Below are 23560 nucleotides of genomic sequence, written 5' to 3' on the forward strand. Positions count from 1 at the left end.
CACACATGGGTTAAAACAGAAGCATAGTCTTATATTATTTCTGTGTTTTTCTTTTTTAAATCAAAATTCCAGAATTCTCACTACAGGTTCCCATGAAGGCATGGTTAGCAACATATTTAGCATGAGAACCTTCAATTAAGAAATGCATTCTTTGGTTTGGTTTCCCCCCTACCCCCCAGGGAGGCAGAAGCAGAAGGATTTCCATGAGGTAAGACCAGGCCACTCAATACAGCAAAGTCCAAGCCAGCCAGCCAGTCAATATATTCATTGCTCTTGCAGAAGACCCAGCTCCATTCCCAGCACCTAAATGGTGGCTCACAATCATCTGTAACCTCAATTCCAGAGGATTCAACAGGCATGACCACAGCTAACTTTCACACATATACTCAAAACACCCAAACACACAAACTAAAATAAATACATCTGAAAAAAAAATTATCAACCTCTGAGGCCTTTCAGAACAATGTACACAGCCTCATCGCCTCCTTTTTGAAAGGGACACTGTGGGTGAAACCAAGCCCCTATGTGCACAAGAACACAGTCTCCAGCCTGGTGAGGAAGTTAAACCAACTAGGAATCACAATGGGCTGAGGCAGGTCACACGGGAGAGTGAACAGAGTTCTGTGATGCATAAAGAGCAGCTGTAGGGAGACAGGGAGGGCTGAACTCTGAGAATAAATGTGACCCACTGTTCTTGAGCCCTTCCTAATTCTATACTGCTGCCATGGGCACAAAGATTCACATAAGACATGATCAGATGCAGAGCCATCTATGGGGACCAGTGTCCTGGAACAGAAGGAAGTGCTCTGAGTAAAAGAGGCAATGGCTTGGTCACAGTTGAATCCACCATAAGAATACTTGGCTAATTTTTCTCGAGGGCACAGGCCAAAAATCACTGGGTTAAACCAGCCAAGGTATAATGCTGGCTCTGCACCAGGACTATCTCTCCTCCTTTTGTTTTTTTGCTGTTATTTGGTTTGGTTGTCTCTTCGCTTTTTAGGTTTGGGCTCATTTCTCTGTGCTAGCTAATCTAGAACTCATTGTGTATAATCCAGACTATCCTAAAACTCACTGTCATCCTCCTGCCTCTACTTTTTAAGTGCTAGGATTACAGGCATGTGCGACCACCTTCCGTGGTTTCTATTTTCTTTGCTTTGCTCTGTGTGTGTGTGTGTGTGTGTGTGTGTGTGTGTGTGTGTGTGTGGTGTGTATAGGTGACTGACATATACTTGTTAGTGTGGGAGCACATGCACACATGTGTGTAGGTGCCTGTGAATGCTACAAGTCAGTGTCTGGAGTTCTCCGCAGTTATTTTTAGAGACAGAGTCTCTCGCTGAGCCTGAAGCTCATCATCTCAGCCAGACCAGCTCCATCCCACCCCATTCAGTGCTTCCATTATGAGAGCACGCTAGCACCTTGTGTTCTGCTTGTTTTGATTGGTTGGCTGCTTGATTGCTTGGTTGTTGTTTTTACCATGGCTTCCCAGGAGCCAAACTCAGGTTCTTATGCTCACAGAGCAGGCACTTTCCTGTCTGAGACGCCACCTCTGCTCCTGGTCTTCCTTCCCGATGAGCTCTGATTCCAATAAAGCACTCATCCTACTATCGCAGTCAGTCTCTTGACTCAGAGGACACCCCTTCTCTCCGGATTAGGAAAAAGATCCCAACGGATCTGTGCCTTCTGTCCCTGACAGTCAGAAGCAGATCAGGGATACGGGCTGGAGCCTCATCCATCTACCATATTCCCACCCTCCTGTACATGTTAAAGGTCAAGCGTAACTATGTGAAATGCACTGGCTTAGACTAGATGAAAGGACTCTTATCTCATGAGCAAGACCTTCTGGAATGTTCCTTTCTGTCTCTGTGAGCTAGGAATATGGAGGCAAATCACCTTTGTTTTGCAAGCAACCTTAGTTTATATTAGCTTCCTGAGCAAACATCATAGCATTTTCACACATTTATATCATCATGGTTTTTTATATTTACCCACACACAGTGCCCACCCCTTACCCGTCCCATCCAAGTCCCCCCAGTGACTTCATGTCATGCATGTTCCACTTCCCTCTCTTGGTACCCCCTTCCCCACTCATGTTGACATCTTCCTCCCCTCTCCAATACCCGATCTATTTACTTCTGTGGCTTAGATATATATGCATATATCATATAGCTATGTAAACACAGATTCTTCATATGAGAGAAAGCAGGACATTTGTGTTTCTGAGTCTGGCAAAACATGATGAATGATATTATCAGGACGCAGGCTCATAAGCCCTGATCTCCACAAGCATGTACAGCCGCTGGCCCCTAGAGGAACCACGGGGCTCAGTGCTCATGGACAGGATTACTTCCAGTGTCATCTCCGTCACTGCAAATGTCACGACATTCTTCCTCACAGCACACAACGACCGTATTTTTACCATGGAAAATGCCCAAGAGGTCAAGATACCAATAAAGACAAAGCAAAGGAAACAGGAAGATGACAGGAGCCCCAGATCATAATGTACCTGAACGCCTGGCCCACCTCTGGATGTCCCATCATCTGAAATGGCATTCCTTTATAGCTATTTGTACATTATGCAAGTATGCAGTGGGCTGAGACTTCACAGGGTTCCTAATAAATAATGTGGTTTTCAATCAATTAAAATACATTTTTACTCAAGAAAGTAAAGTCTTTGTTTTTTGTTTTTTAACTGGGTAATGCTGGTGGTCATTACTCTAACCAAAAGCATTCATAGAGATCCACACACCCGGGCTTTTATGACTGTAAAACCTATTGGAATCCTCAGTCAAACTACAGGGTGTCAGCCTATATCTTGGTTTGTTTTCTATTGCTGTGACAAAACACCAGGGCAGAAAGCAAATTGAAGAAGGAAGAATTTATTTCAGCTGACAGCTCTCAGGCCACCCTCCATCCTGAGGGAAGCTGGGGCAAGAGCTGAAGCAGAGGTCCTGAGGGATGCTGCTTGCTGGCTTATTCTCTATAGCTTGCTTAGTCTGCTTTCTTACACAAGCCTGGAGGGGCACCCTGCTCATAGTGGCCTGGGCCCTCCCACATCAATCACGAGTCAGGAAAACATCCCAGAGATTTGCCTACCAGACAATCTGATGGGGGCAAGTTGCGCATTTGAGGTGCTCACTTCCCAAATGACCCTTCCTTGTATCAAGGAAAGAAAGAACAAAACTAACCAGGACAATTTCTAAGACAAATGAGTGGTACACAGAATTTTCTACAATCCTAGGAAAACTCCAAAGGAAAACTTAATACAGAAGAAAAGTTATATTCCTCCATATCTGTAGTCAAGAGTACAGCGAAAAGTCAGGAAGAATCACCGAAAGGCAAGATTAGATCAGGGGTCACTGCAATCATCCAGGGTACAGACATGGACTATAATTAAGACACAAAAGTGAAAAGGTACAGAGAGGCTGAGTGAAGTGCCATACCTGTGCAGTTCCTGCACCCCACAGGTTGAAGCAAGAGCGTCTACAATTCAAATCTAGCCTGGGCTACAAACAAGATCGTATCTCAAAAGGAAGAAAAATTATTTCAAGAATATATTCACAGAAATTAGCCAGAAATGTAAAGGTGAAAAATAACTTCCTTAACAGCCAAGAAATCCTGGCAAGCTGGTGAAGATGGGTGGGGTCCGATGCCACTGACTGTAGAACTCAGTGGGCATCTGGCCTTGCTGTATGCATCATTCTTTCCAATGAGGTGACCCAAGCTTGACCAATTAAGACTCTGATCTGTGCGGCTTCTGAGTGGCCAAGTGACAGCACAAAATGGAAAGCCTCTCAGACTCTTCTCTCGCTCTTATGACCAGGCTCTCAGTAGCTATTTGCATGATGCACTGTTCAACTTTTCCTTTGATTTGGAGAGCAGCCCCACCCATCTCCAAACAGACCAGAGTCTGCTGCTATAACCAGAGAAGCCTGGCTGCCCAAAGGGAGAATGTTGTCTATAAAATTAGAGGTAACTGGGGCTGGAAAGGTGGCTCTGCAGTTAAGAGGAGAGGACAAGAGTCCTTTCCCTCTCCCTATCCCTCTCCTTCTCATATGTGTGTGTGCATGCGTGCTTGTGTACATGTGTGTGTGTGTGTGTGTGTATGTGTGTGTGTGTGTGCGCACACACATGCACACAATTAAAAACTAAAAATTCCAGCAGTAATGGAGCACAAGAACGAATTCCCCTGACATTTTCCACAGTAGTACAAACAGATAATATTGGGATGTGCACTTCTTCAACAAAGCAACAGAGCTCTGAAGTAGTTCAGCATAAAGTCATGATCATGATCAACCTTGGGAGAGGTTGGTCTCCTTATCCAGACCACATTTCAAAGCATCACAAGGGACCCTGAAATTATGTATCACTTTTATATCAGATTAAAAGCTATGGGTACTTGAAGTGAAAATGCTAACTGTCCTGATTTAAACATTATATACTCTGTATCAGTGTCCCTCCTAAACATGCATAATTATGTGGCTTTGTTTTATAAAGAGAAGCAGGTCAGCAAGATGGCTCAGGGAGGTAAAGGCATTAGCTGCCTCACCTGACTGCCTGCGCTCCATCCCTACGACCCACATGATAGAGAAGCAGTATTGACAAGCTGTCCTCTAATCTCCACACATGTGCTAGGCATAGGCATGGCCCCCAATACGATACATAAATGTGGCAAGTTCTCTAGATACATTTTAAAAAAATAGAAAAGAAAAAAAAATTTATCGACAAACACTAAAAACCATGATTAATTGATTTAAGAGTCCAGGTCGTATCGCTTCCCAGTAGCCTACAAAATGAGGTCTGCCATTGCATCCAGAGTTCTAAAGACGAGCAGTTCCCCATGCTGGAAACCAGGGCTCCGAAGAACTGCAAACATGTATTCAGATCCGAAAAAGCCCCCAAAGATGCAATATTATTACAAGCAACAAAGACTTCAGTTCCTCCTGTTGAGTTCTGTTTGTTTTGGTGAAATGAGTGTTTATTTGAAAGAATCAGGACTCCTGCAAATGTACAAGAGCAGAAATCACTCCTCATCCTGCAGGCTTCTGCTTCCCTCTTTCCGGACTCCCTTCCAGTTGTTCCTATGTGGTTGGTTTTATTGTTGGCCTGTCACCCCTTCGTGCACTTCTAGATCCTGTGTCCTCATCCTGCAGGCTTCAAATCAGCCCAAGTTCGGAAAATACAAAAAGAGTTGCAACTATGTCAATGCAGAACTTACTTCCTGACTCTGTTAATGTTAGACATTCTGTTTCCCCACTGCAGTCATTAAAGCACAGGCGGGGAGGGGGGACCTGGGTGCTCTCCTGTCTTCCCTCACGGGCTAGGCAAGCAGCAGCCACCAGGCTGCCCTGCCCTGCCCTGGTGTAGAAAGTGGGGCAAGGGCAGAATGGAGGTCTGTCACGTAAATGTGCAAATCTGGGGTACTCTTAACAGATGGTGCTTGCATCAACAGTGGGAACACACACACTGATGACCCGGGTCAGGGGCGACAGTGAGGACCACGGTGAGGCCAGAGGCTGCTCTACTTGACTTGATCCTTTTGCACAGTTGTTAGGTTGCTGCTTGGTTCCTGTGCTGGGGAAGAAGCAGCCCAAAGGCTTTTGTAAATACTCCGACTTCCGACTTGCCTTCCTTTGAAGGCAAAGAACCTTCAAAGGGCACCTTTTTTTTCTCTCTCTCTCTCTCTCTTTCTGCTGAAGCTGCAGAAACAAAACACAGGGAAGAATATTCTATTGACAAAAATTTCATTTATGCTCTTTGTGGTTAAGGCTACATACAAGATGCTCCATTATCTTAAAGGGAATAGGACAGTTTTATTTTTATTTAAGTCAGGAGCAGTTAATTAGCATCTCTAAAACCACCTCCTATAGGGACTAGGGACATTGTGGCTGCAAAGAAATGGTACCAGGGCGAAAGCAAGAAGCCTCAGCCCAGGTTTGCTCTCCTCAGGAGGTATCAAGTCTGGCTCTGCTCTTTCTCACCTCCATTTCCCCATCTGGTAAGTGGGTCTATAAACAGCACTTGATTCATTTGGAAGACACAATGAAGACGATCCTCAATGAGCATCTCAGCCAAGCTCCTGCAACAGGTACTGTAGGCTGCAGGCTTGCCTCTCGATTCAGGCCTGCGTAGAAAGACTGGCTTTCGGGGCTGTATATGGAATGAGGTGTGGCCAAGTGACTTGCTTTGGCAATGAAATGGCACAAATGGCACATGTCACTTCCAAAAGAAACACTGGAAGCCAGAGTGTGACTCACCACAGTCTTGTGTCCTGTTCTTCCACCTCAGAGACAAATGGTGGAATCCAGAATGGCCTGGGGTGGAAAGGGCTGTCCTCACTCCACAGGCCAGGGCCGAGAGCTGCTGAGATCTGGCACAGTTTGACTATTAGCACAGGCATCAAATGGGAGATACCCGCCATTACTGATACCACAAATCATGTTCTTGGCTAAACACAGAGAAACGGGGCTTGATTAGAGCAGGAGACAAATGCCCATCAATTTCAAGTTGTAAGTCTCAAGTTCTCAGGGAACACAGGTAAAAAAGACCATGTATCATTCTCTGTGTCAGAGAGACTCTCAGCACAGCAAGGGATCCTGTAATAACTACAATTTATGAAGTGCTTACCATAATCAGGAATTAGCCTAAGGATATTATATTTCCTATCTTATTTAACCCTAGCAATAATCCTATAGAGTGTCATGTCACTGTGGCATGAAGACTTTCTGTTTCCTTCATCCTTATCTTCCCCACTGTAGGAAGGGCATTTAAAAATATATTTGTTAAAGCTAATTTTGAAGATGGGCACAGTGGTAAATTCCTGTAACTACACTACAAAGGCCATGAGTAGCAGCAAGTATTGTTTTCCTAATGTTGGCCCCTGGGGTGGAGCTGACCAGCTCCAGTGGAGGGCAAGGAGACTCTTAAAGAAAGGCATGAGTGTGATAATCTTCAGCCTTCTCAAATATGCACCAGGGAGACAGGGCAAGACAGGGAGAGATATGTGGAGAAAGAATGAAATCCCTGGTGATTCAGCTGAGAGGAGGGAGCCCGGTCCAGCCACATCCAGGGGAACTCTGTGACGAGTTCCAGCCAGTGACATGTTAGCATAGCAACCTTTCTGGATTCTAAGTGAAAGATCAAAGAGCCTGAATACCAACCAATAAATGCCATTTTGCTATTCTCTCTTCACCTTCAGCAGTACTGGAGAAAGAGTAGAGGGGGTCACATGAGATTCCAGACCCTTCAAAGAGGAGCAAGGACCTTGATGACACGACTCTCCACATCAACTCATTAGTAATGAGCCCAAAATGAAGGACTGTGACAGTATGTCACTAGAGAGTTCCCATAGCAGTCTGACCTATCCTCACATACAACATGCAAGCTTGAACACTCAGAGCAGGACAAAATGAACCCAAGAATCACAAGAGAATTCACATTAGGGCAAAGTTACTCAAGGGGAAAAATTAGATGCCACTAGAAGTCCAATTCATATGCAGAGTCTAATAACTTGTTTTGAACATCAAAAATGAATCTTTTTCTAAAAAATACGTTACTCAAAGTGATTGGAAAACACAACTAGTCCCAGGGCCACTAAAGAAAGTGGAAATCTGTCAAAGAATCATCGTATCAGAAGATTGTCCTTGGAAAACTGCTCCCTGCTTTTATGACTCCATACAAAAGAAAAGCTGGACACTTCGTTTTTACACTATTACAAAATGGGAGAGATGTAGCAAGGTTGTCAAATCATACAAAACAATAATTCAACCGAAGTATATAGAAATATTCAACATCCCACTGTCAAGTAGAACAAGGGTTCAATACCGGAGACTCGACTGAAGATTGGGAGTGCACACACATGTCTCACACACAAACATACACACACACAGGATGGGAGTCTCTCATTGATTTAATTTGATGATAACAAGTAAAATTTAACTTCAATATAAAAAAATCTCAAAGTAAAATAATGTAATCTGATTTTTTTTTTTAACTTTCTCAAGGGCTGGTGAGATGGCTCAGCAGGTTATGGCCCTTGCCACCAAGCCTGACCACCTGAGTTTGATGCCTAAAATCCACATGCTGGAAGGGGAGAACTGATTCCCCCAAGTCGTGTTCTGACTTCTACAGACACATGTGCACACATACACAAACAAATAAATGTATGTAAAAAAAACAACAACAAACAAGCTCTCACACTAACCACCATGCATTTATATTAAAGTCAATATCATAGGCACCTATGTATTACCACACTATTATAGTGCTTCTCTTTGAGTGCTTGACAATGTAATTAGACAAGAAAATGAAGTAAGTACGAACCAGGATAGAAAAGGACCCAAAATTATTATTTGCAGAAGATACAATGATCTGCTGGAGAATCCTGTAACCCTCATTTTAAGTCACTGACAAGCAGTGGCCAAACAAGAGTACTAAGGCCAAACAAATTATTCTAATCCCCAACGCTATGGCAACGAGTCCAACACATGTAACAAGGAAACTGTGATCAAGGAGGACCTAAATGGTAACTGCAGGAGAGGATCACAGATAGGCTTAAATAAGCGGATGCCGCTCCCCTGGGAAGTATTCTCATGACACCGAATGTTGCAAAGGCGGCACCGTCTCCATCTCGATACCGACATGTCAGAAGATGCAGAACACCTCTCTTCCACAAGGCAGACATCTAGGTTAGACAGGAAGGTCCCCAGGGCAAAGGCTCAGAGTTCTGGTGTCTGGGCCACTGAAGAACCCTAACAGAAGCTGGGGTGCGGGGTCCAGTCTGGCTTCACTGTCCTCGCAACACTGCGGCCTCAGGATGAGAATGAAGCTGACTTTGCTCACTGCTGAAGCCCCTCCGCTTCCTACTGGAAGGCAGGCCAAGGAAGCAAGTCAGAACTCCTCAAGCACATGAGGCCTTTTAGTGCCTGTCGATTTGTAACAGGGTAAGTAACTTAAAAACAAGAAGGATCAGAAAAGCGAAACAGGACTTCTCACACACGCCATACACCAGAAGGGCTGGCTGATGGATTCCAGACTGGCTTAAAGTTGGGGTATCCCAGACATTGCTGAAGGTGTCTGAATGATTCTATAATCTGGGTCTGAGGAATGGCTCTGAACATATGCATGAACCATAAGATAACAAATCCCAAACCACACACACCAGATTTCCTCATGGGAAAACCACAACAACAACAACTAAACCAAAAAGAAATCAGGAACCCACAGTGAAATGTGTATAGCAGACAACTAAGCATATATGTATTTCGATATTAAAGATTACCTAAAAGTCAAGCAAAGTTATGAACATAGATCTCGAAAATGAGCGAAAAACACAAATGCAGGCAATGTGGGAAGAGCAATAAATACCCAGGAAAAATAAAAAAGATGTTCAAACCAGCCAAAAACCAAAGGTACAAGAAAACCAGTTAGCTATGGTGGACTATTACATACCGCAGACATTATGTTATTGATTATGTGCACACTTGTATTTGCTGGTATGATAGTCATATTCAAGATATAAGATGAAGGCAATTGATTAAGAAGGTTACAAGAGAATACATAAAAAACCAAGAGAATACATAATATGGTCACTATTCTCACATGATGTCCAGGTCAACAATGGATTGCAATAACAATGGTGTCACCGATGGCTGCAGAACAATCTTAGCTTGTTCAAGCACACTCCAGGAAGCTCATACAACCAAGATATTACCTCAATAAGAGACTGGAAGATGCCTCCTAAATAAGTATTAACTAAGTATTAACTGTGGCTCTAGGTAGAAAAATCACCAAGCGTCCCCCTTTTTCTGGTCACCCATAAGGTTATCATTCCTCTATGATAAATATTACTTATGCAACTAAAAATAATGGCTAAAAATAAACCGAATTCTGTGGGAAAATAAACGTTTATTCTAAAAATTATCTCTAAAGTTAGAAAATGAGAGTTACATTTGCTTCCTGGACAGAAAGGAGAGTTTCGATTTGCTAGACATCACAGCCTCCCCAACTCGGCAAGGGTCAGGGGTCCCTGAATGGAGGAGTGACAGATCCTCTCTGTGTCCCCAGAACCTGCTCTCTGAGCTCAGAGAGCTCTCAGCACTGAGCCAGACCATAACCTCCCTATTTCCCATCACCACAGAAATAGCATTGGAAATAATCTGCTCTTGACTACTAATAAAAGGGATGCTTACAGATCCCTCTAAAACAAATAACCACAAATTACTGTTTTAGTCACATGGCTACTAATTTACTTTTTTAAACAGCCACAAGAAAACAATGCTTCTTATCACCATTATTAAAAAATTACCAATCAGTGTTGATGAATTCCTCTGGTGGAAAAAAGTGGGAGGGGAGGTGATTAATTGCTGCTCAAGGGAAAAAAAAAAAGGCTCCCTCACAATGACTTGCAGAAGGTCTGGGCTGAGAGAATTCTCCAAGAAAGTGAGGCTGCCTCTTGCTGACTGCAGAGAACAGGCAGGCCATCTGAGGGGAGACGGGACAGGCCTGTAGAGTAAGGGGCATGGAGAACCAAGGGCAAAGGGCCTTCTCTGTCCCTCTGCCAGTCTGTCATGAGTGGCTCAGTGTGGTCTGCTAGCACAAAAGCCACACCTCAGCAAGAGGGCCTGCCTGGGCTCCCAGGACTCTCTCTACTGAAGAACTTAAGGGGAGTCTCTGGTCTGGAGAAGCCTGCTGCCTCTCATAGAAAGAGGCTGCAGAAGCCTGCATTGATCTGAGAAGTCCAAATCACAGCCAGCTTTTGCAAAAGCAGGTGATGACTAATCTAGACTTGTTCTGACTTTTCCCCTCTGGTCCTATTGATTGCCTGATGGCTTTCAGAGACCTACTGAAGGACAAGCCGTCGCTTCAGGCAAAGGGTCCTCAGTGGCTTCGGCCAGAGCAGAAATGCCAGCTATGCCAAAAGTTCCTAGAGCAGCCAGGGCTATAAAGAGAAGTCCTGTCTCAAATAACCAAAAAAAAAAAAAAAAAAGTTCCTAGAGCCTGTGCAGCCTCATGCCCGGCCGGGGACCACTGTTCCTAGAGCCTGTGCAGCCTCATGCCCGGCCGGCCGGGACCACTGGCCGATGCCTGGACTGCCTGCAGTTCAACTGTGCAGGCTGCGCTGCGGCAGCGAGGCTTGGCAAGGCTGCAGGAGAAACCAAGCCCTCTCAGCTCTGTCTTGCACACTAGCAGTCGAGGAATAGAAAGCAGAGCTCTGGAGGCAAAATTCATCCTTCCACCCCCCAACTTAGCACCTCTAAACCCACACAACCCAGCGCAACCCAAACAGCCTTGCTCGCACCTACAATGTTACCATCTACAAGCCTGGGGCTCCTTGCTTCCTCTGGAACTCTGCCAGCTTTCCTCCAAGGGCAGACCCCTCGCAGAGCAGTTGGGTAGTCGCCACTGGAACCCATTTCCAAGACCCTGTACATAGAAGGCTAATGTCTTCCAAAGACTGGGTCAACTTTCAAGAAAAACGATCAGAACCTTCGTGGTCCATCTGGTGAGCCCTTCACCAGGCCAGGCTCTCTCCAACCTCATCCCAGCCCTCTAAGATGGCGGCTTACTGTGCTCCCCACCTACAGACCGAAAAACAAGTCCTTAACAGGGGCTGACTTCCGGTTCTTGTATCTTCTCTTCAGGGGCTGACTTCCGGTTCTTGTATCTTCTCTTTCGCCCTGTGCTAAAGTTTCCGCTCAGCTCTGTGTTTCACCCAGGACAAGCCAGATATCACTTCCAAGAAGAACAGGCTCTCAGGATGGGTAGAACCCCAAGTAGACTCTAAGTTTCAACAACAACAACAACAAGCAGCAAATGGCGGCATGCATGAGGCTGAGCCCTCCTTCCAGTCCACAACCCAGCAGCTGCTGCCGCCCTTCGCTCCTCCAAAAAGGCAGCAGCAGGTGCTCTCCCTGCGTCTTTGAACTACTCTCCTTGAGTCCTCTGCTTACAATGCATACATCTTTTGATCCAGTTGCCCAGGAATTTCAGAGAACCCTCTGCATGCCACACTGTCTCTGCCTCCAAAGGAGCTTACAAATCGAGCTGGGAAGATGATCGGCAAGTTAAAGATCACACAACAAATGAACCATCAAAAGCGCAGCACACTCTTAGAATTCAGGCTCCAATGAACAGAACTTCAGTTTGCCCGGCACTGTAATATTCCCAGATCAAGGCACTGTAATATTCCCAGATCAAGGCATTGTAATATTCCCAGATCACGGCACTGTAATATTCCCAGATCGGAATAGTGTGTGGCCCAGAGGAGACAGCCAGTGATTTTACACTGAATAACTGAGCACAACATGCCATCCAAAAAGAGTTAGAATGCTGGCCCAAAGATCCTAAAGCTACTCTTAGCCATTTTTCTGGGGTAACTCCACCATCATTACAATGTCTATATCTCCAAGGGGCAACCATCACTGTTCTCATTTTGCTAATAAAAAAAAATGTGCAGAGAGCTAATCACAAGATCATTAAGCAACCATGCAAATGTGTCCCACTTGATAATCACTTGATAAGCAGGCACAGGCTGGCCAGGGAGAACTTTCCAGAGTAGGGTCGGAAGTGAAGAAACACATATGGGAAAATCAAGGCAGAAACATGTGAAGATGACCAAAGCAAGACCTCATGTAGTCCAGGTTGGCTTTGAACTCACTATGTTGCCTTCCCAATTCTACCTTCAGGCGGATTACAGGTATGTATCACCATGTGGTGCTGAGGACTGAACCCAGAGCTCCATACATGCTAGACTCTTCCTATAGTTGCTATGCTAAGTTGCTGATTTCTACTAAGATATGCCCAGTTCTGAGAAGATAAGCCAATGCCCAGAAGTTTTTCATTTGTAATAATCCCAAAACCTGTGAGTTACAGAAAGTGAGCTAGGTGGGGAGTGGTGGAGAAGAGCAGCTCTCAAGCTCACCTCTCTACCGGAAAGAGGTCACTAAGGCCTCTCTACAAAGCACTTTATGACATCACACCTACCATCCAGACTTCCAGCACTATGAGCTGCTAGTGAGTGGAGATACTAAGAAGCAAATCATGGCCCCTTTCCCAATGCACAGGTTGAGTCTCTCAACATTCTCAATAGGAAGAAGAACCCCCACGCTACCTCCTTTCATTCCCATCACTGGCCAGAAGTAAACCATTTCATCTTGGCAATAAATATTGACCGAGCACCAACCGTCTACAAGGCACTGCTCTGTGCCCTTGGCATGCGAGGGTGATCAATACATTCTACTGGAGACAGACGGGCAAAAATCAAAAAGGTACAAGCTTTCAAACTGTGGGGAGTAGTGGACAAAAATGAAAAGAATGATGGGTAAGAGTGAGGGAGCAGGGGTTTTATCTGAGCCTGAGAGCCAAGTGCTGATTGATGAGAAAGCAATTTGGGAAGACCACATCCTCAACCAGGTAGTAAAAATTGGTGGTCAGCAAGAACAAATCTCTAAAGTGGAGCTGGGCTTCATGTGTCCGAAGCACAGGAGTTCAGGGACAGGGAGACAGGAAGACAAAATGAGCATGCTGAGACAAAGGGGGGTCCAGAGGGATGTGGCTACTGAAATGCTGGGGCTGCTAAGCAAAATGATGGCACTGGAAGTGTTGAAGCAGTAGAGTATCCTAAACTAATTTTTGCTTCAACAGTTTACTCTAAACTTCACCAAAACAGACACAAGTCAGGCCTCAACTTTGTACATGTTGGTCATCCACCTAAGCGCTCAGCAGCTCTGGCATAGCAGGGTGCAGCCCCTGGATTTGTACTTCTAAGAATGTTCTTTGAATACATAAGACTACTTTTTACAATAATAATAATAATAATAATAATAATAATTCAGTCTGCTTTTGCCTATTTTTCATTTCCTCCACGAATGACAGTGAAAAATATAGTTCCTATGCCCATGCCTCAAAAATCTCACAACTTAAAAACAAGTCCTGAAGGAAGATAGGAGCCAGGTGTCTGGAAGCAACACGAATGCCTTCCCTGAGACATCTATATCCGAGCACCAATCTCTAACACTCCAAGAGAACACCAGGCTACTAAGTGGACTGAGAATACTCCATGAGAAACAGCAACCTGTGGTCAGAGTGAGGGGCCCACCCCTGGGATGTCTACTGCCATCATGTATGCCAGAGCCCAGGGAGTGTGATCCAGAAGCCAAGACAGTAAAGAATGGTCAGCTTGACAACCAACAGCTACACCCCCCAGTACCAGGAAAGCACTATCTCAGCATCCAACATACCAAAGACAGTCCACGTGAGGCTATATTTGTGGCAATACCGTGCCAAAAATCTGGGCTAATCTGACTCTGCTATTCATAAATTCCCCCCTCATGTTAAAGCACATGTGTTTGGGAAGGGAAAATGAATCCAAGTCTAGTTTAGAAGCTTGGAAACGCTTAGGTTACTTGGAAACCATCTGGAGTTCCTGAAAGCATGAGAAGCCATCACATCCCCTGCCCTCAAATGCCCACTGTAACTAGGGCAGTATGCTTCCCTCATGTCCTCTATTCTCCAGGGAAGTCCCCACCCCCACCCTACCAGGTGCCAGCTCAAGCTCCATTTCCCACCCAAGAAAGGTATTTGGTTTCTCAACAAACCTGGCCGAGAGCACTCTATGTGTGGAGCCTGCACTTGAATTGCACCCAAGGCTTGGTTCTTCCCTTTCTGCTTACTTTAAACTGCACACCTAAATTCCTTTAACAACCACACAGAAATCCGGCCCTGGGCACACAGATTCCATGAAAAATCCCCCTCTATCTAACAAGCCTGTGTTTCAAGAATGTCTAGCTTTGGACGGGACCCACTAAGAATCCTTATGTAACCTTAATAGATCTTGGCACCCCACAGATCCGCTCCTGGAGACACTGGCCCAGATCTAGTCCATGTTCACCAAGATGAGAGCAGTCTGGGTCCTGCAGATTCCTGGGGCCAAGCTGTTCTGGACTGGGAGGGAGGAGAGACTGTCCCATCCCCTACCTGGCTGAGAGCCTCTGATCCTCCTCTCTCTGATCCTCCTCTCATCTTCCAAGGGAGTTGAACCTCACTTTCGCAGCCTCCCTCCCTCCCTCCACTGAAATCAGTCTTGGGACCGAGCCTACATCAGCCAGCACCTTCCCCCTTCTCGCCATCCTTTCCCCACCCCCAAACGCTGAGGAAAAAACAGCCAGGAAAGTGATCCAGCATCCCATACAGTCACAGCCCCTGAAAACAAACAGGGCTCCAGTGGGGAAGGAGGGTGTCGACCAGGCCCAACACTACCTCAGGACCCTAAGCAGCCCTGAACTGGGCGCAGGGAGGAAGAGATCTCCAGAGGCAGCCAACGACTCGGCAGCCAGCAGCTCCAGCAGAGCAAACACCTGTTTCCAGGAAGAATCGCTACCAGAGGAAAAGGGAGTCCCGAGGAAAGGCAGAGAGGGCGAGGTGAAGGGGCAGCTGGGGACGCAGGTGAGGATGCGTCACTCTCTGAGCCTAGACCGGCGAGCGAGAAGCGAGCAGGGGTCGGGAGAGGAAAGGTCTCACCAACGACCCGCGCGGACCCAGGAGGGACGCACAAGCTCCAGGCCGGGCAGCTCCATCACCTGCGCCTGGCAGATGCAGCCCCGCGGGCGTGCCGGCCCTGGGCGGCCAGCGGGTGACCTACCTGCCCACCGTCTGGTTGGCCAACTGGCGCATGCGGTTAAACTGCTTCTTCATCGTGGCCCCGCTGCCGCGCTAGCCCGGGAGCTGGGGAAGGACTGAGCTGCCCGGAGCCCACCGCAGGGTTACATGGCTCCCGCGCCCAGCCTCCCGGGCGACGGCGGCGGCACTGCGGAGCCTGGGGAGCCGCCTGGCCCGCGCCCAGCCTCCCGAGAGCACCTCCGCCTAGTCCGCCCGCCGCATCCTTCTCTGTGCCACGCCCGGGGCCGCCCAAGGCGCCCGGCGGTCAGCCCCAGCTGTAGCTAGCCCCCAGCCCCAGCCCGGCGAGCGAACCGGGGAGTCTCCGCAGGCTGGCTAGCCAGCTGGCCGGGTGGTCCCCGTGCGCCTGTGCGGAATGCGCCGTGCATGCTGGGACTTGTAGTTTGCCGCTCCCACCTTTCCTCTGTCCAAAGTTTGTAGGGACAGCTTTTGTGCAGAGGTGAGAGAAGACAGTATGACCAAGACGTTTAGGCTTTAGCCTTGTAGTAAAGGAAATACTTTCGTGCTTGAATAGTGAAACCAACGACACAACAACAAACAGAGTAAACGTCTGACTCCTATTTTCTCTCAAGCGAATGCGAGATGTTCAGTGTTGAATTCATATGAAGATATGTTAGGCAGATGTGTTCGTTAAATTGTATAAAGTCACCTTATTGGTGTTCAATCACAGTGTTAAGCTTGGGACAAAGGGGTTTCGAACTAGGCGTAGCATGCATCCCAAAATGCCATCCTTAATCTTTTTCAAACCCAGTAAGTAACCAAAAGTTTACATAAGATTGAATCAGTAACGTCTTGTCTACTAGCACAACCTGAGACAGCTTTCTTGTATGATTTAGATTCTATTACCATAGCTATGTCCATCTCCTTACCGCCACTAGACCTGAAATGGTATCAGCTGGGCAGCCCACTGGCATTTACCAGCTGGTTGAAAGAAATTGTGGCTCATTAGACTTGGAAGGTGGCAGGTGAGGGGGACAGCAAATGGCTCAATAGGTAAAGAAGCCTATTGACCTGTGTTCAGTGTCTAGAACATACACGGTAGGAGAAAATTAACTCCTGCATGTTGTCTTACGTACACACACACTAAATAAATATAAATAATGTAAAAAAAAGAAAGAAAATCACATGTGATCTCAATTAGTTGTCATCTTTATATATATCAAGTCAGAGTTGTTGGGCAGTAGAGACATTGGATCAAACAAATGTGAGTCTTCCCATTAGAATCTCACATATTTAATCAGCAATTTTAGGAAAACTGCTGGGACTCTCTCATCTCCAGCTTCCCTATCTCAAGTAGAAAGCACTGCTGTTTGGTAGATGGAAATGAAAGAGTGCTGTTTTCCAAATCTAACTACATACAGGCTATCATGTAGTCCACTGTGGCAGATACAATGGAAGATAGCATAATGGGAAAATCCAGGATCATTCCTATTATGAAAATAGTTTAAAAAAAAAAAAAAAGGAAGAGCATCCATCTATGACCCGAGATTCTCTGCAGTGTGTTGATTACAGTAGAAAGATGCCCTAAATATGGATGTAAGTGTCTTACTGGCCAGCGGAACAAATGATGGTTTGAGGCATGTTTTGGCTGAATGAACATGAAATCTTTAATTAATTGTGAGCTCAGCCTCTGCTTATTAGGTCAAGAGTTCTGGTCAATTAGCAGTGAAGGCATCGTGCTTGTGACTGACTGTATGTGGCAACATACAGTCATGTCAACGTCATGTTTATATAAACAAAGTACTTCTATTTTGAGTTTTTAAAAATCCTTTATTCATTCATTTATTTATTTATTTATTTATTTATTTATATTTATTTTAAACTGCAGATGTTATTCCCCTCCTGTTCCACCCTCCGACCATTCCACATCTCATACCTCCTCCCCACCCCCCTTGTCTCCACAAGGATGTCCCCACCCCCCACCCCACCAGACCTCTAAACTCCCTGTGGCCTCCAGTCTCTTGAGAGTTAGGTTCACCTTCTCCTGACTAAACCCAGACCCAGCCGTCCTCTGCTGTATATTTGTTGGGGGCCTCATATCAGCTGATGTATGCTGCCTGGATAGTGTTCCAGTGTCCAAGAGATCTCAGGGGCCCAGGTCAATTGAGACTGCTGGTCCTCCTACAGGGTCACCCTCCTCCTCAGCCTCCACAGGAGTCAGCAACTTCTGTCCATTGGTTGGATGCGAATATCTGCATCTGACTCTCTCAGCTGCTTGTTGAGTCTTTTGGAGGGCAGTCATGATAGGTCACTTTTTGTGAGCGCTCCATAGCCTCAGTAATAGTGTCAGGTCTTGGGGCCTCCCCTTGAGCTGGATCCCACTTTGGTCCTGTCGCTGGACCTTCTTTTCCTGGAGCTCCTCTCCATTTCCATCCTTGCAGTTCTTTCAGACAGGAACAATTATGAGTCAGAGTTTTGACTGTGGGATGGCAACCCCATCCCTCACTTGATGCTGGGTCTTTCTGCTGGAGGTGGGCTCTACAAGTTCCCTCTTCCCAATGTAGGGCATCTCATCTAAGGTCCCTCCCTTTGAGTCCTGAGAGTCTCTCACCTCCCAGGCCTCTGGTGCATTCTGAAGGGTTTCCCCAAACTCCTACCTCCCAAGGTTACCTGTTTCCATTCTTTCTTCTGGCCCCCAGGGCTTCAGTCTTCCCCCCCCCCAATACCAGATGATGTTCCCCTCTCCCCCCCCCCATCCCCTTTCCCTCCCAGGCCCCTCCCTCCCTCCCAAGTGGGGCTGAGGCATCCTCACTTGGGCCCTTCATCATGTTGACCTTTTTGAGTTCTGTGGACTGTATCTTGGGTATTCTATACTTTTTTTTTTTGGCTAATAGCCACATATTGGTGAGTACAAACCATGCATGTCATTTTGGATCTGAGTTACATCACTCAGGATGATATTTTCTAGTTCCATTCATTTGCCTGCAATAAAAAAAAAAATGACCATATGGTTAATAGTGCTTATCAATTTAGCAGGAGCTGGATTCACCAGAGAAACAAGCCTATGGGTACGTCTGTAAGAGAATGTTTGGGTTGGCAGAGGTAAGCAGAGCCACCTTAAATGTGTGCAGCACCATTCTCTGGGCTGTATATAAAAGAGAGAGAGTGAGCTGAGGATTATCGTTCATCTCTCTCTTCTTCCTGATAGCAGATGCAGTGTGACCAGCTGCCTTCAGGTTCTACTGCTGTGACTGCCCTGCCATGGTGGTCTGTACCCACAAATTGTGAGCTCAAATTAACTCTGTTACCTTAATTTGGTCAAAGTATTTCTTCACAGTAACATGAAAAGCCACCAATAATACCCTAATAAGCATGGCTTTGTGTACATCAGTCATGGGGAGCCATTAAGAACACTGTATGACTTTAAACAACATGATACTTGGTCGTACAACTGTGTTATTCAGTACAGTGGCCCTTGAATTGTGTGGCTGTTGAAATTTCAATAAATAAAGAGTTTAGTGTCTCAGTCATCCTGTCCATACATTAAGTGCATCTTCTGCATTCTGTCCTGGAGAAAGGATAATGACACAGGAAAAAAAATAGAAAGAGAGAGGGAAATTAATGTCAAGTCTGCACTTTTGATCTTTCAAAGCAGATGTCAGAATCACATGTAACAAAATGGAGTTTTTAAAGAAGAGAGTTTGGAATTTAAGAACACAAGCTTTTGTGCTTTCATGTGGCTTGTGAAGGCTGTAACTTCATGCTGTCTAAAGAACCCACATGCTGCTGGGGTGTTGAAGATGGTGATGCAGGAGATGAAACCAAGAAAGAGAAAAGGGAAGTAGATGGTAGTCATAGAGATTCTATCATTACCCGAAAATAAATAAATCAAATGCTACCTATCCCTACAGGAGAGATTATGGCTTATTGAGGTCATGATTACTCAGGTGATTTTCTGTGGAAAGGCAATATACACAGAATATCCTCCCTCCTCCGCTGCCCTATATCACCATGAATTAGTTGTGGGTGGTGTGGAGCTGAGTGACAGCCTTCTAGCTGGAGTAAGAAGGGCACCTTGGTTGTGTTACCACCTGAAGATTTAGTATTGCCTCACCACTGAGTCTCTAGAGGACATGTCTGGGAACGTAGCCTGCGACTTGTTCTTTTGTAGTCCATGCTTGACAGCAGGCGTAGTGAAGCTGTCTGCCAGAAGGACAAGAAGTGCATCCATCACACTGTCTATCATCTGCAGAGCTTCTGCACAAAAGTCCTTTGCCGTGGTGGGAGGCCAATCCCATGAGGAATCGCAAATGTTCCATCTCCCCATTTCCTACAAAAGCCAAAAGGGCTGGATAGGATGCTGCTGGGTTACCAATGAGCAGAAAGCTCTACAGCCAAGGTGTGGAATGGCCTGGAATGTAATTTCTGCACCTAAAGGAAATATGCTTAAAAGTGAAATTTGTTTGCAGGAGAAAAGAGGAGGGAAAAGAAGGGAAAGGAACACTCTGTTCCTTGTGTTCTTGACTTTGATCTATGGGAGGATGGCACCTCCCTGTACCTGTCAACCTTTGGCTTGGCCACAGGATTGCTCTGGCCAATAAAATCACATGCATCTTAGCTTTCTTCAAAATTTTATTTATGTGAAATTAATTTTCCTAGGAATATGGTAAGCAAGTTCATAGTCAATCATTGAGTTAGAATGGTGTTGGCATCAAATTAAATAACATAGCCCTTCAGCTGCTGTATACTATATTTCAAATTTCCAAGAACTACATAAAGTTTCTAAATGACATATGTCTCCCATAGGCTTATGTTTTGGACATTTTGATCCCCAGTTAGCGATGCTGTTTGGAAAGGTGGTGAGTTTAGGAAGTGAAATCTTGATGGACAAAGTATGTTGCTGGTGAGTGGACTTTGAGCATTTATAGTCACGTCTTTCCTCTGTTCTCTCTCCCTCTTCCTTCTGCGCTCTCCCCATTCCCTTTCCCCTCCCACTTCCCCTCCTCCCTCTTTCTGTCTGTCTCTGTCTCTTTCTCTCTCTCTTCTGTACAATGAGAATAGTCATTCATAACAGAAGCTATAGAGCTTCATATTAAACTTTCAGTAATGAATATATTTTATGCATTTATCCACTACCAAAACCAAAAATCTCCATGACAGAGTTGGAGCTAGGAAAACAATTCGCTTTATGCCCTCTTTCATAGCTCGTGTCTATCACTTAGGTTTAGTCCTTCTCCATCCCTTATATCTACTTAGCCTGTCTTCTTCCTTTTGTTCAGTTATACTGTTACTCATGTGAAAGTCCACTCATTTTCCTGCAAGTTTTAACTTCATATATTCACAGATAGCTTTTCATTTTCCATTCATCTGTTGATGGGAAATGAGGTTGATTCCAGTCCTTTTCTATAGTTAATAAAGCGGCCATAAACATGTGGTATGGTATGGAGTTCTCTGTGCATATGCCTAGGAGTGAGATAGCTAGATCATGTTGTAGTTCTGTTTTTATTTTTTTTTTTTTTTGAGAAACCTTCAAACTGATTTCCACAAGGGTGGTATTAATTTGCATCCCTATCAATAGTGAATACAGGTTCTTGTCTCTCCAAATCCTCTACAGCAGTTTTTCATCTGATTTGTTCATGATAGCCGCTCTGACTGGGGTGAAGTAAGTTTCTCAGAGGTGTTTTAATTTACATTTCCATGATGGATAGGGATATTGAGTGCTGTTTAAAATGGTTATTCCTTAAATGTTTTGGAGGTTTTGTTTTCTTGGTATTTCATTTCTTCAACTCTTTGTAAGTCTGAATATTAGTCCCACATTTGAAGTGTAGCTGGTAATGATTCTCTCCGATTCTGTGGCCTGCCTGTAAACCCTGCTGATTGTTTTCATCACCATATAAAAACTGTTTATTTACATGCAGTCCCATATATTAGTGCTAGGAACCAAACCTGGATCCTCTGCAAAAACAACAGGTGCTCTGACCCCCTGAGCCATTTCCCTGGTCCCTTTCAAGGTAACTTTGGGATATTTTGGTGTATGTTCCCTCCTGCATTACCAACTTCAGTTTTTCTTTTTTGTGTGTGTCAGAGTCTCACTATGTAATATAAGCTGGTCTGGAACTTGCTATATAGACCAGGCTGGCCTTGAACTCCCAGTAACCTGCTTGCTTCTGCCTTCTGTGTTCCAGGACTAAAGGTATGTGCTACCATGGCCAGCTTCTCAACTTGAGTTTTTCCACCATCCTTGAATCTGTAGCTTTGCCACAGCCTAGTTATGGGAGTCTGATGTGGCTTTAGGGAAAAGGGTGGACGTGTCTTGTATGGCTTCCTGTTAAACCTTCAGACTACACACATTTTTTTCCCAATTGTGTTCTTTCAAGTCGACCATCACCCTAAGAACACACAGGAAGCTGCATTTCTCTTGTCTTTATCTCCCCAATTTTCAACAAAGAGTTTTACTTGTTGATCTCCCACAAAAGAAACCTCAGAAAATGGTAGCCCACTGCTAGGCTGTTCAATAGCAAAACATTCTCTGTCACCTCTCCCTTCTTCATATGGTGTTCTTATGGACATACATCATCAGAAAATTAAGATAGGAATGTTGTGAGGTTCCTGCCCTGTCTTGCTCATACCATTGGGTCCATCTCTTTCCTTGGCAGACAAAGGAAACCTCCTTGATTTTCCCATTCAATAGAAAATTATCACATATTTTTTGTAACAAAACACTTAAATAACTCCCTTCTTGCTGTCCACACTTCAAATATCTATTTTAAATGATTTTTTTAAAAAGATAACAGAGTATTGAAGAATATATGTGGTACTCTAGGTTCCTGGGTTTTATATTTAGATGCTTCAGAGAGAGTGCAATTTCAAGTCTCATTGTTTGCCAAGACAGGTAACAGAAAAGTAGATCAGTTAGGACAAGTACAAAAGTGAGGGTCATTCTACGGTGGATCGTAGCAAGCTTTTTTATCTGCCAACTTGTTGATTACAGGCATGCAGGGACCCAACAAGGTCTGAATCTCAAACACAGAATATACGTCAGAGAGAGACAGCCAGCAGACGGCTGAGAGAGATGAAGGGCGAAATGTCGCCGAAGGCACCCACTAAAGATTCATGAGAACGTTTTGGTGTCATTTCCATTTAACTAGCCAGGAGATTGCTGACCAAGAGTCCTCAGCTGTGGTCACACCAGTGTGTGTCTATCAAATTGCTACCGTGACTTACAGTTGGCATCTTTGGGTCCAAGGCTGAGAGAGCATCTGCAGCCTCAACAAAGTGTCCCAGAGGTATTTTTGCTAATCAGGAGCACTTTGGTAATGACAGCTTTAAGAAAAGCTGTTCAGCTTTCTCTTTAGGGATGGTTGGAAGGACTATGACACTTTTGCCATCCTTGCCGTCATCTGGGATGGCAAGCCTGTTTTCCACTGCCAGCTGAAGAGAAAAGAAGCATTCTGAGAATCTCATCAAAGGTCTGAACAATGGTGGAAGGCAGAGGGTAGACAATTTTTATCATGGTCACCCACGAATGACACAGGCCATTAGAGGATGCCCTTTTCACCCCCACCCCCACCCCGCGCCCTTTTTTGGAGCTAACATAACCAAACAGGATGGCAAGGTTCCTGTTTATTTCCTCAACAGTGGGAGAAGGTACCTTTTCTGTGAGCTCTCTACCATTGTAAGCTCTGATATCCTTACTCCAGGCAAGAGGGCCCTCAACACTGTCTATTGAAAGAACAAACAGCTTTTCATTCCTCTGGAAAAGCTCCACTGCCAATTTTGCACTTGTGCCAAGCTTTGGAGTAACATGGGGTAAGTTCTTCCCATGGGTAGAAGAAGTGAAAGTCACACAACTCTCTCAGGAAGGTATGGAAGTGTGTGCAGCCATTGCTGTTAAACTAGGGGAGTGCAGACTTCTAGGTATGGTAGCAGCAGTAATGCACACTACAGT

The 23560-nt window shown here is 45.2% G+C and overlaps 1 protein-coding gene, 2 long non-coding RNA genes and 1 pseudogene across 10 annotated transcripts in view; 1 reads left to right on the top strand and 3 right to left on the bottom strand.

The window, feature by feature from the left end:
• Arhgap44 (Rho GTPase activating protein 44) overlaps window positions 1-16024 on the bottom strand; it is a 160934-nt gene extending 144910 nt beyond the window's left edge. For 4 of the 7 annotated variants that reach the window (XM_006532873.4, XM_017314452.2, XM_006532871.4 and 1 more), the window contains exon 1: window positions 15638-16024. In XM_006532873.4, coding sequence (XP_006532936.1) covers window positions 15638-15690 — 53 coding nt within the window. In that variant the 5' untranslated portion in view covers window positions 15691-16024. Of the gene's footprint in view, window positions 1-15255; window positions 15331-15637 lie in introns of those variants that run through there. The other 3 variants (NM_001099288.1, NM_175003.3, XM_030245812.1) reach the window with 2 other exon arrangements.
• Window positions 1159-12952, bottom strand: 1700086D15Rik. 2 transcript variants are annotated; one of them, XR_003949567.1, is made up of 2 exons: window positions 12920-12952; window positions 1159-6445 (listed from the first exon to the last, which is right to left on the bottom strand). It is a non-coding gene; the product is annotated as an RIKEN cDNA 1700086D15 gene (long non-coding RNA). The 2 variants fall into 2 exon arrangements; XR_003949566.1 differs by lacking the exon at window positions 12920-12952 and adding an exon at window positions 10304-11283.
• LOC115487730 lies at window positions 12932-23312 on the top strand. The gene is made up of 3 exons (XR_003949568.1): window positions 12932-13265; window positions 13873-15441; window positions 23251-23312. It is a non-coding gene; the product is annotated as an uncharacterized LOC115487730 (long non-coding RNA).
• Window positions 22896-23416, bottom strand: Gm12293 (predicted gene 12293; annotated as a pseudogene).

Source organism: Mus musculus, chromosome 11 (assembly GCF_000001635.26).
Source record: "Mus musculus strain C57BL/6J chromosome 11, GRCm38.p6 C57BL/6J".
Lineage (NCBI taxonomy): Eukaryota > Metazoa > Chordata > Mammalia > Rodentia > Muridae > Mus > Mus musculus.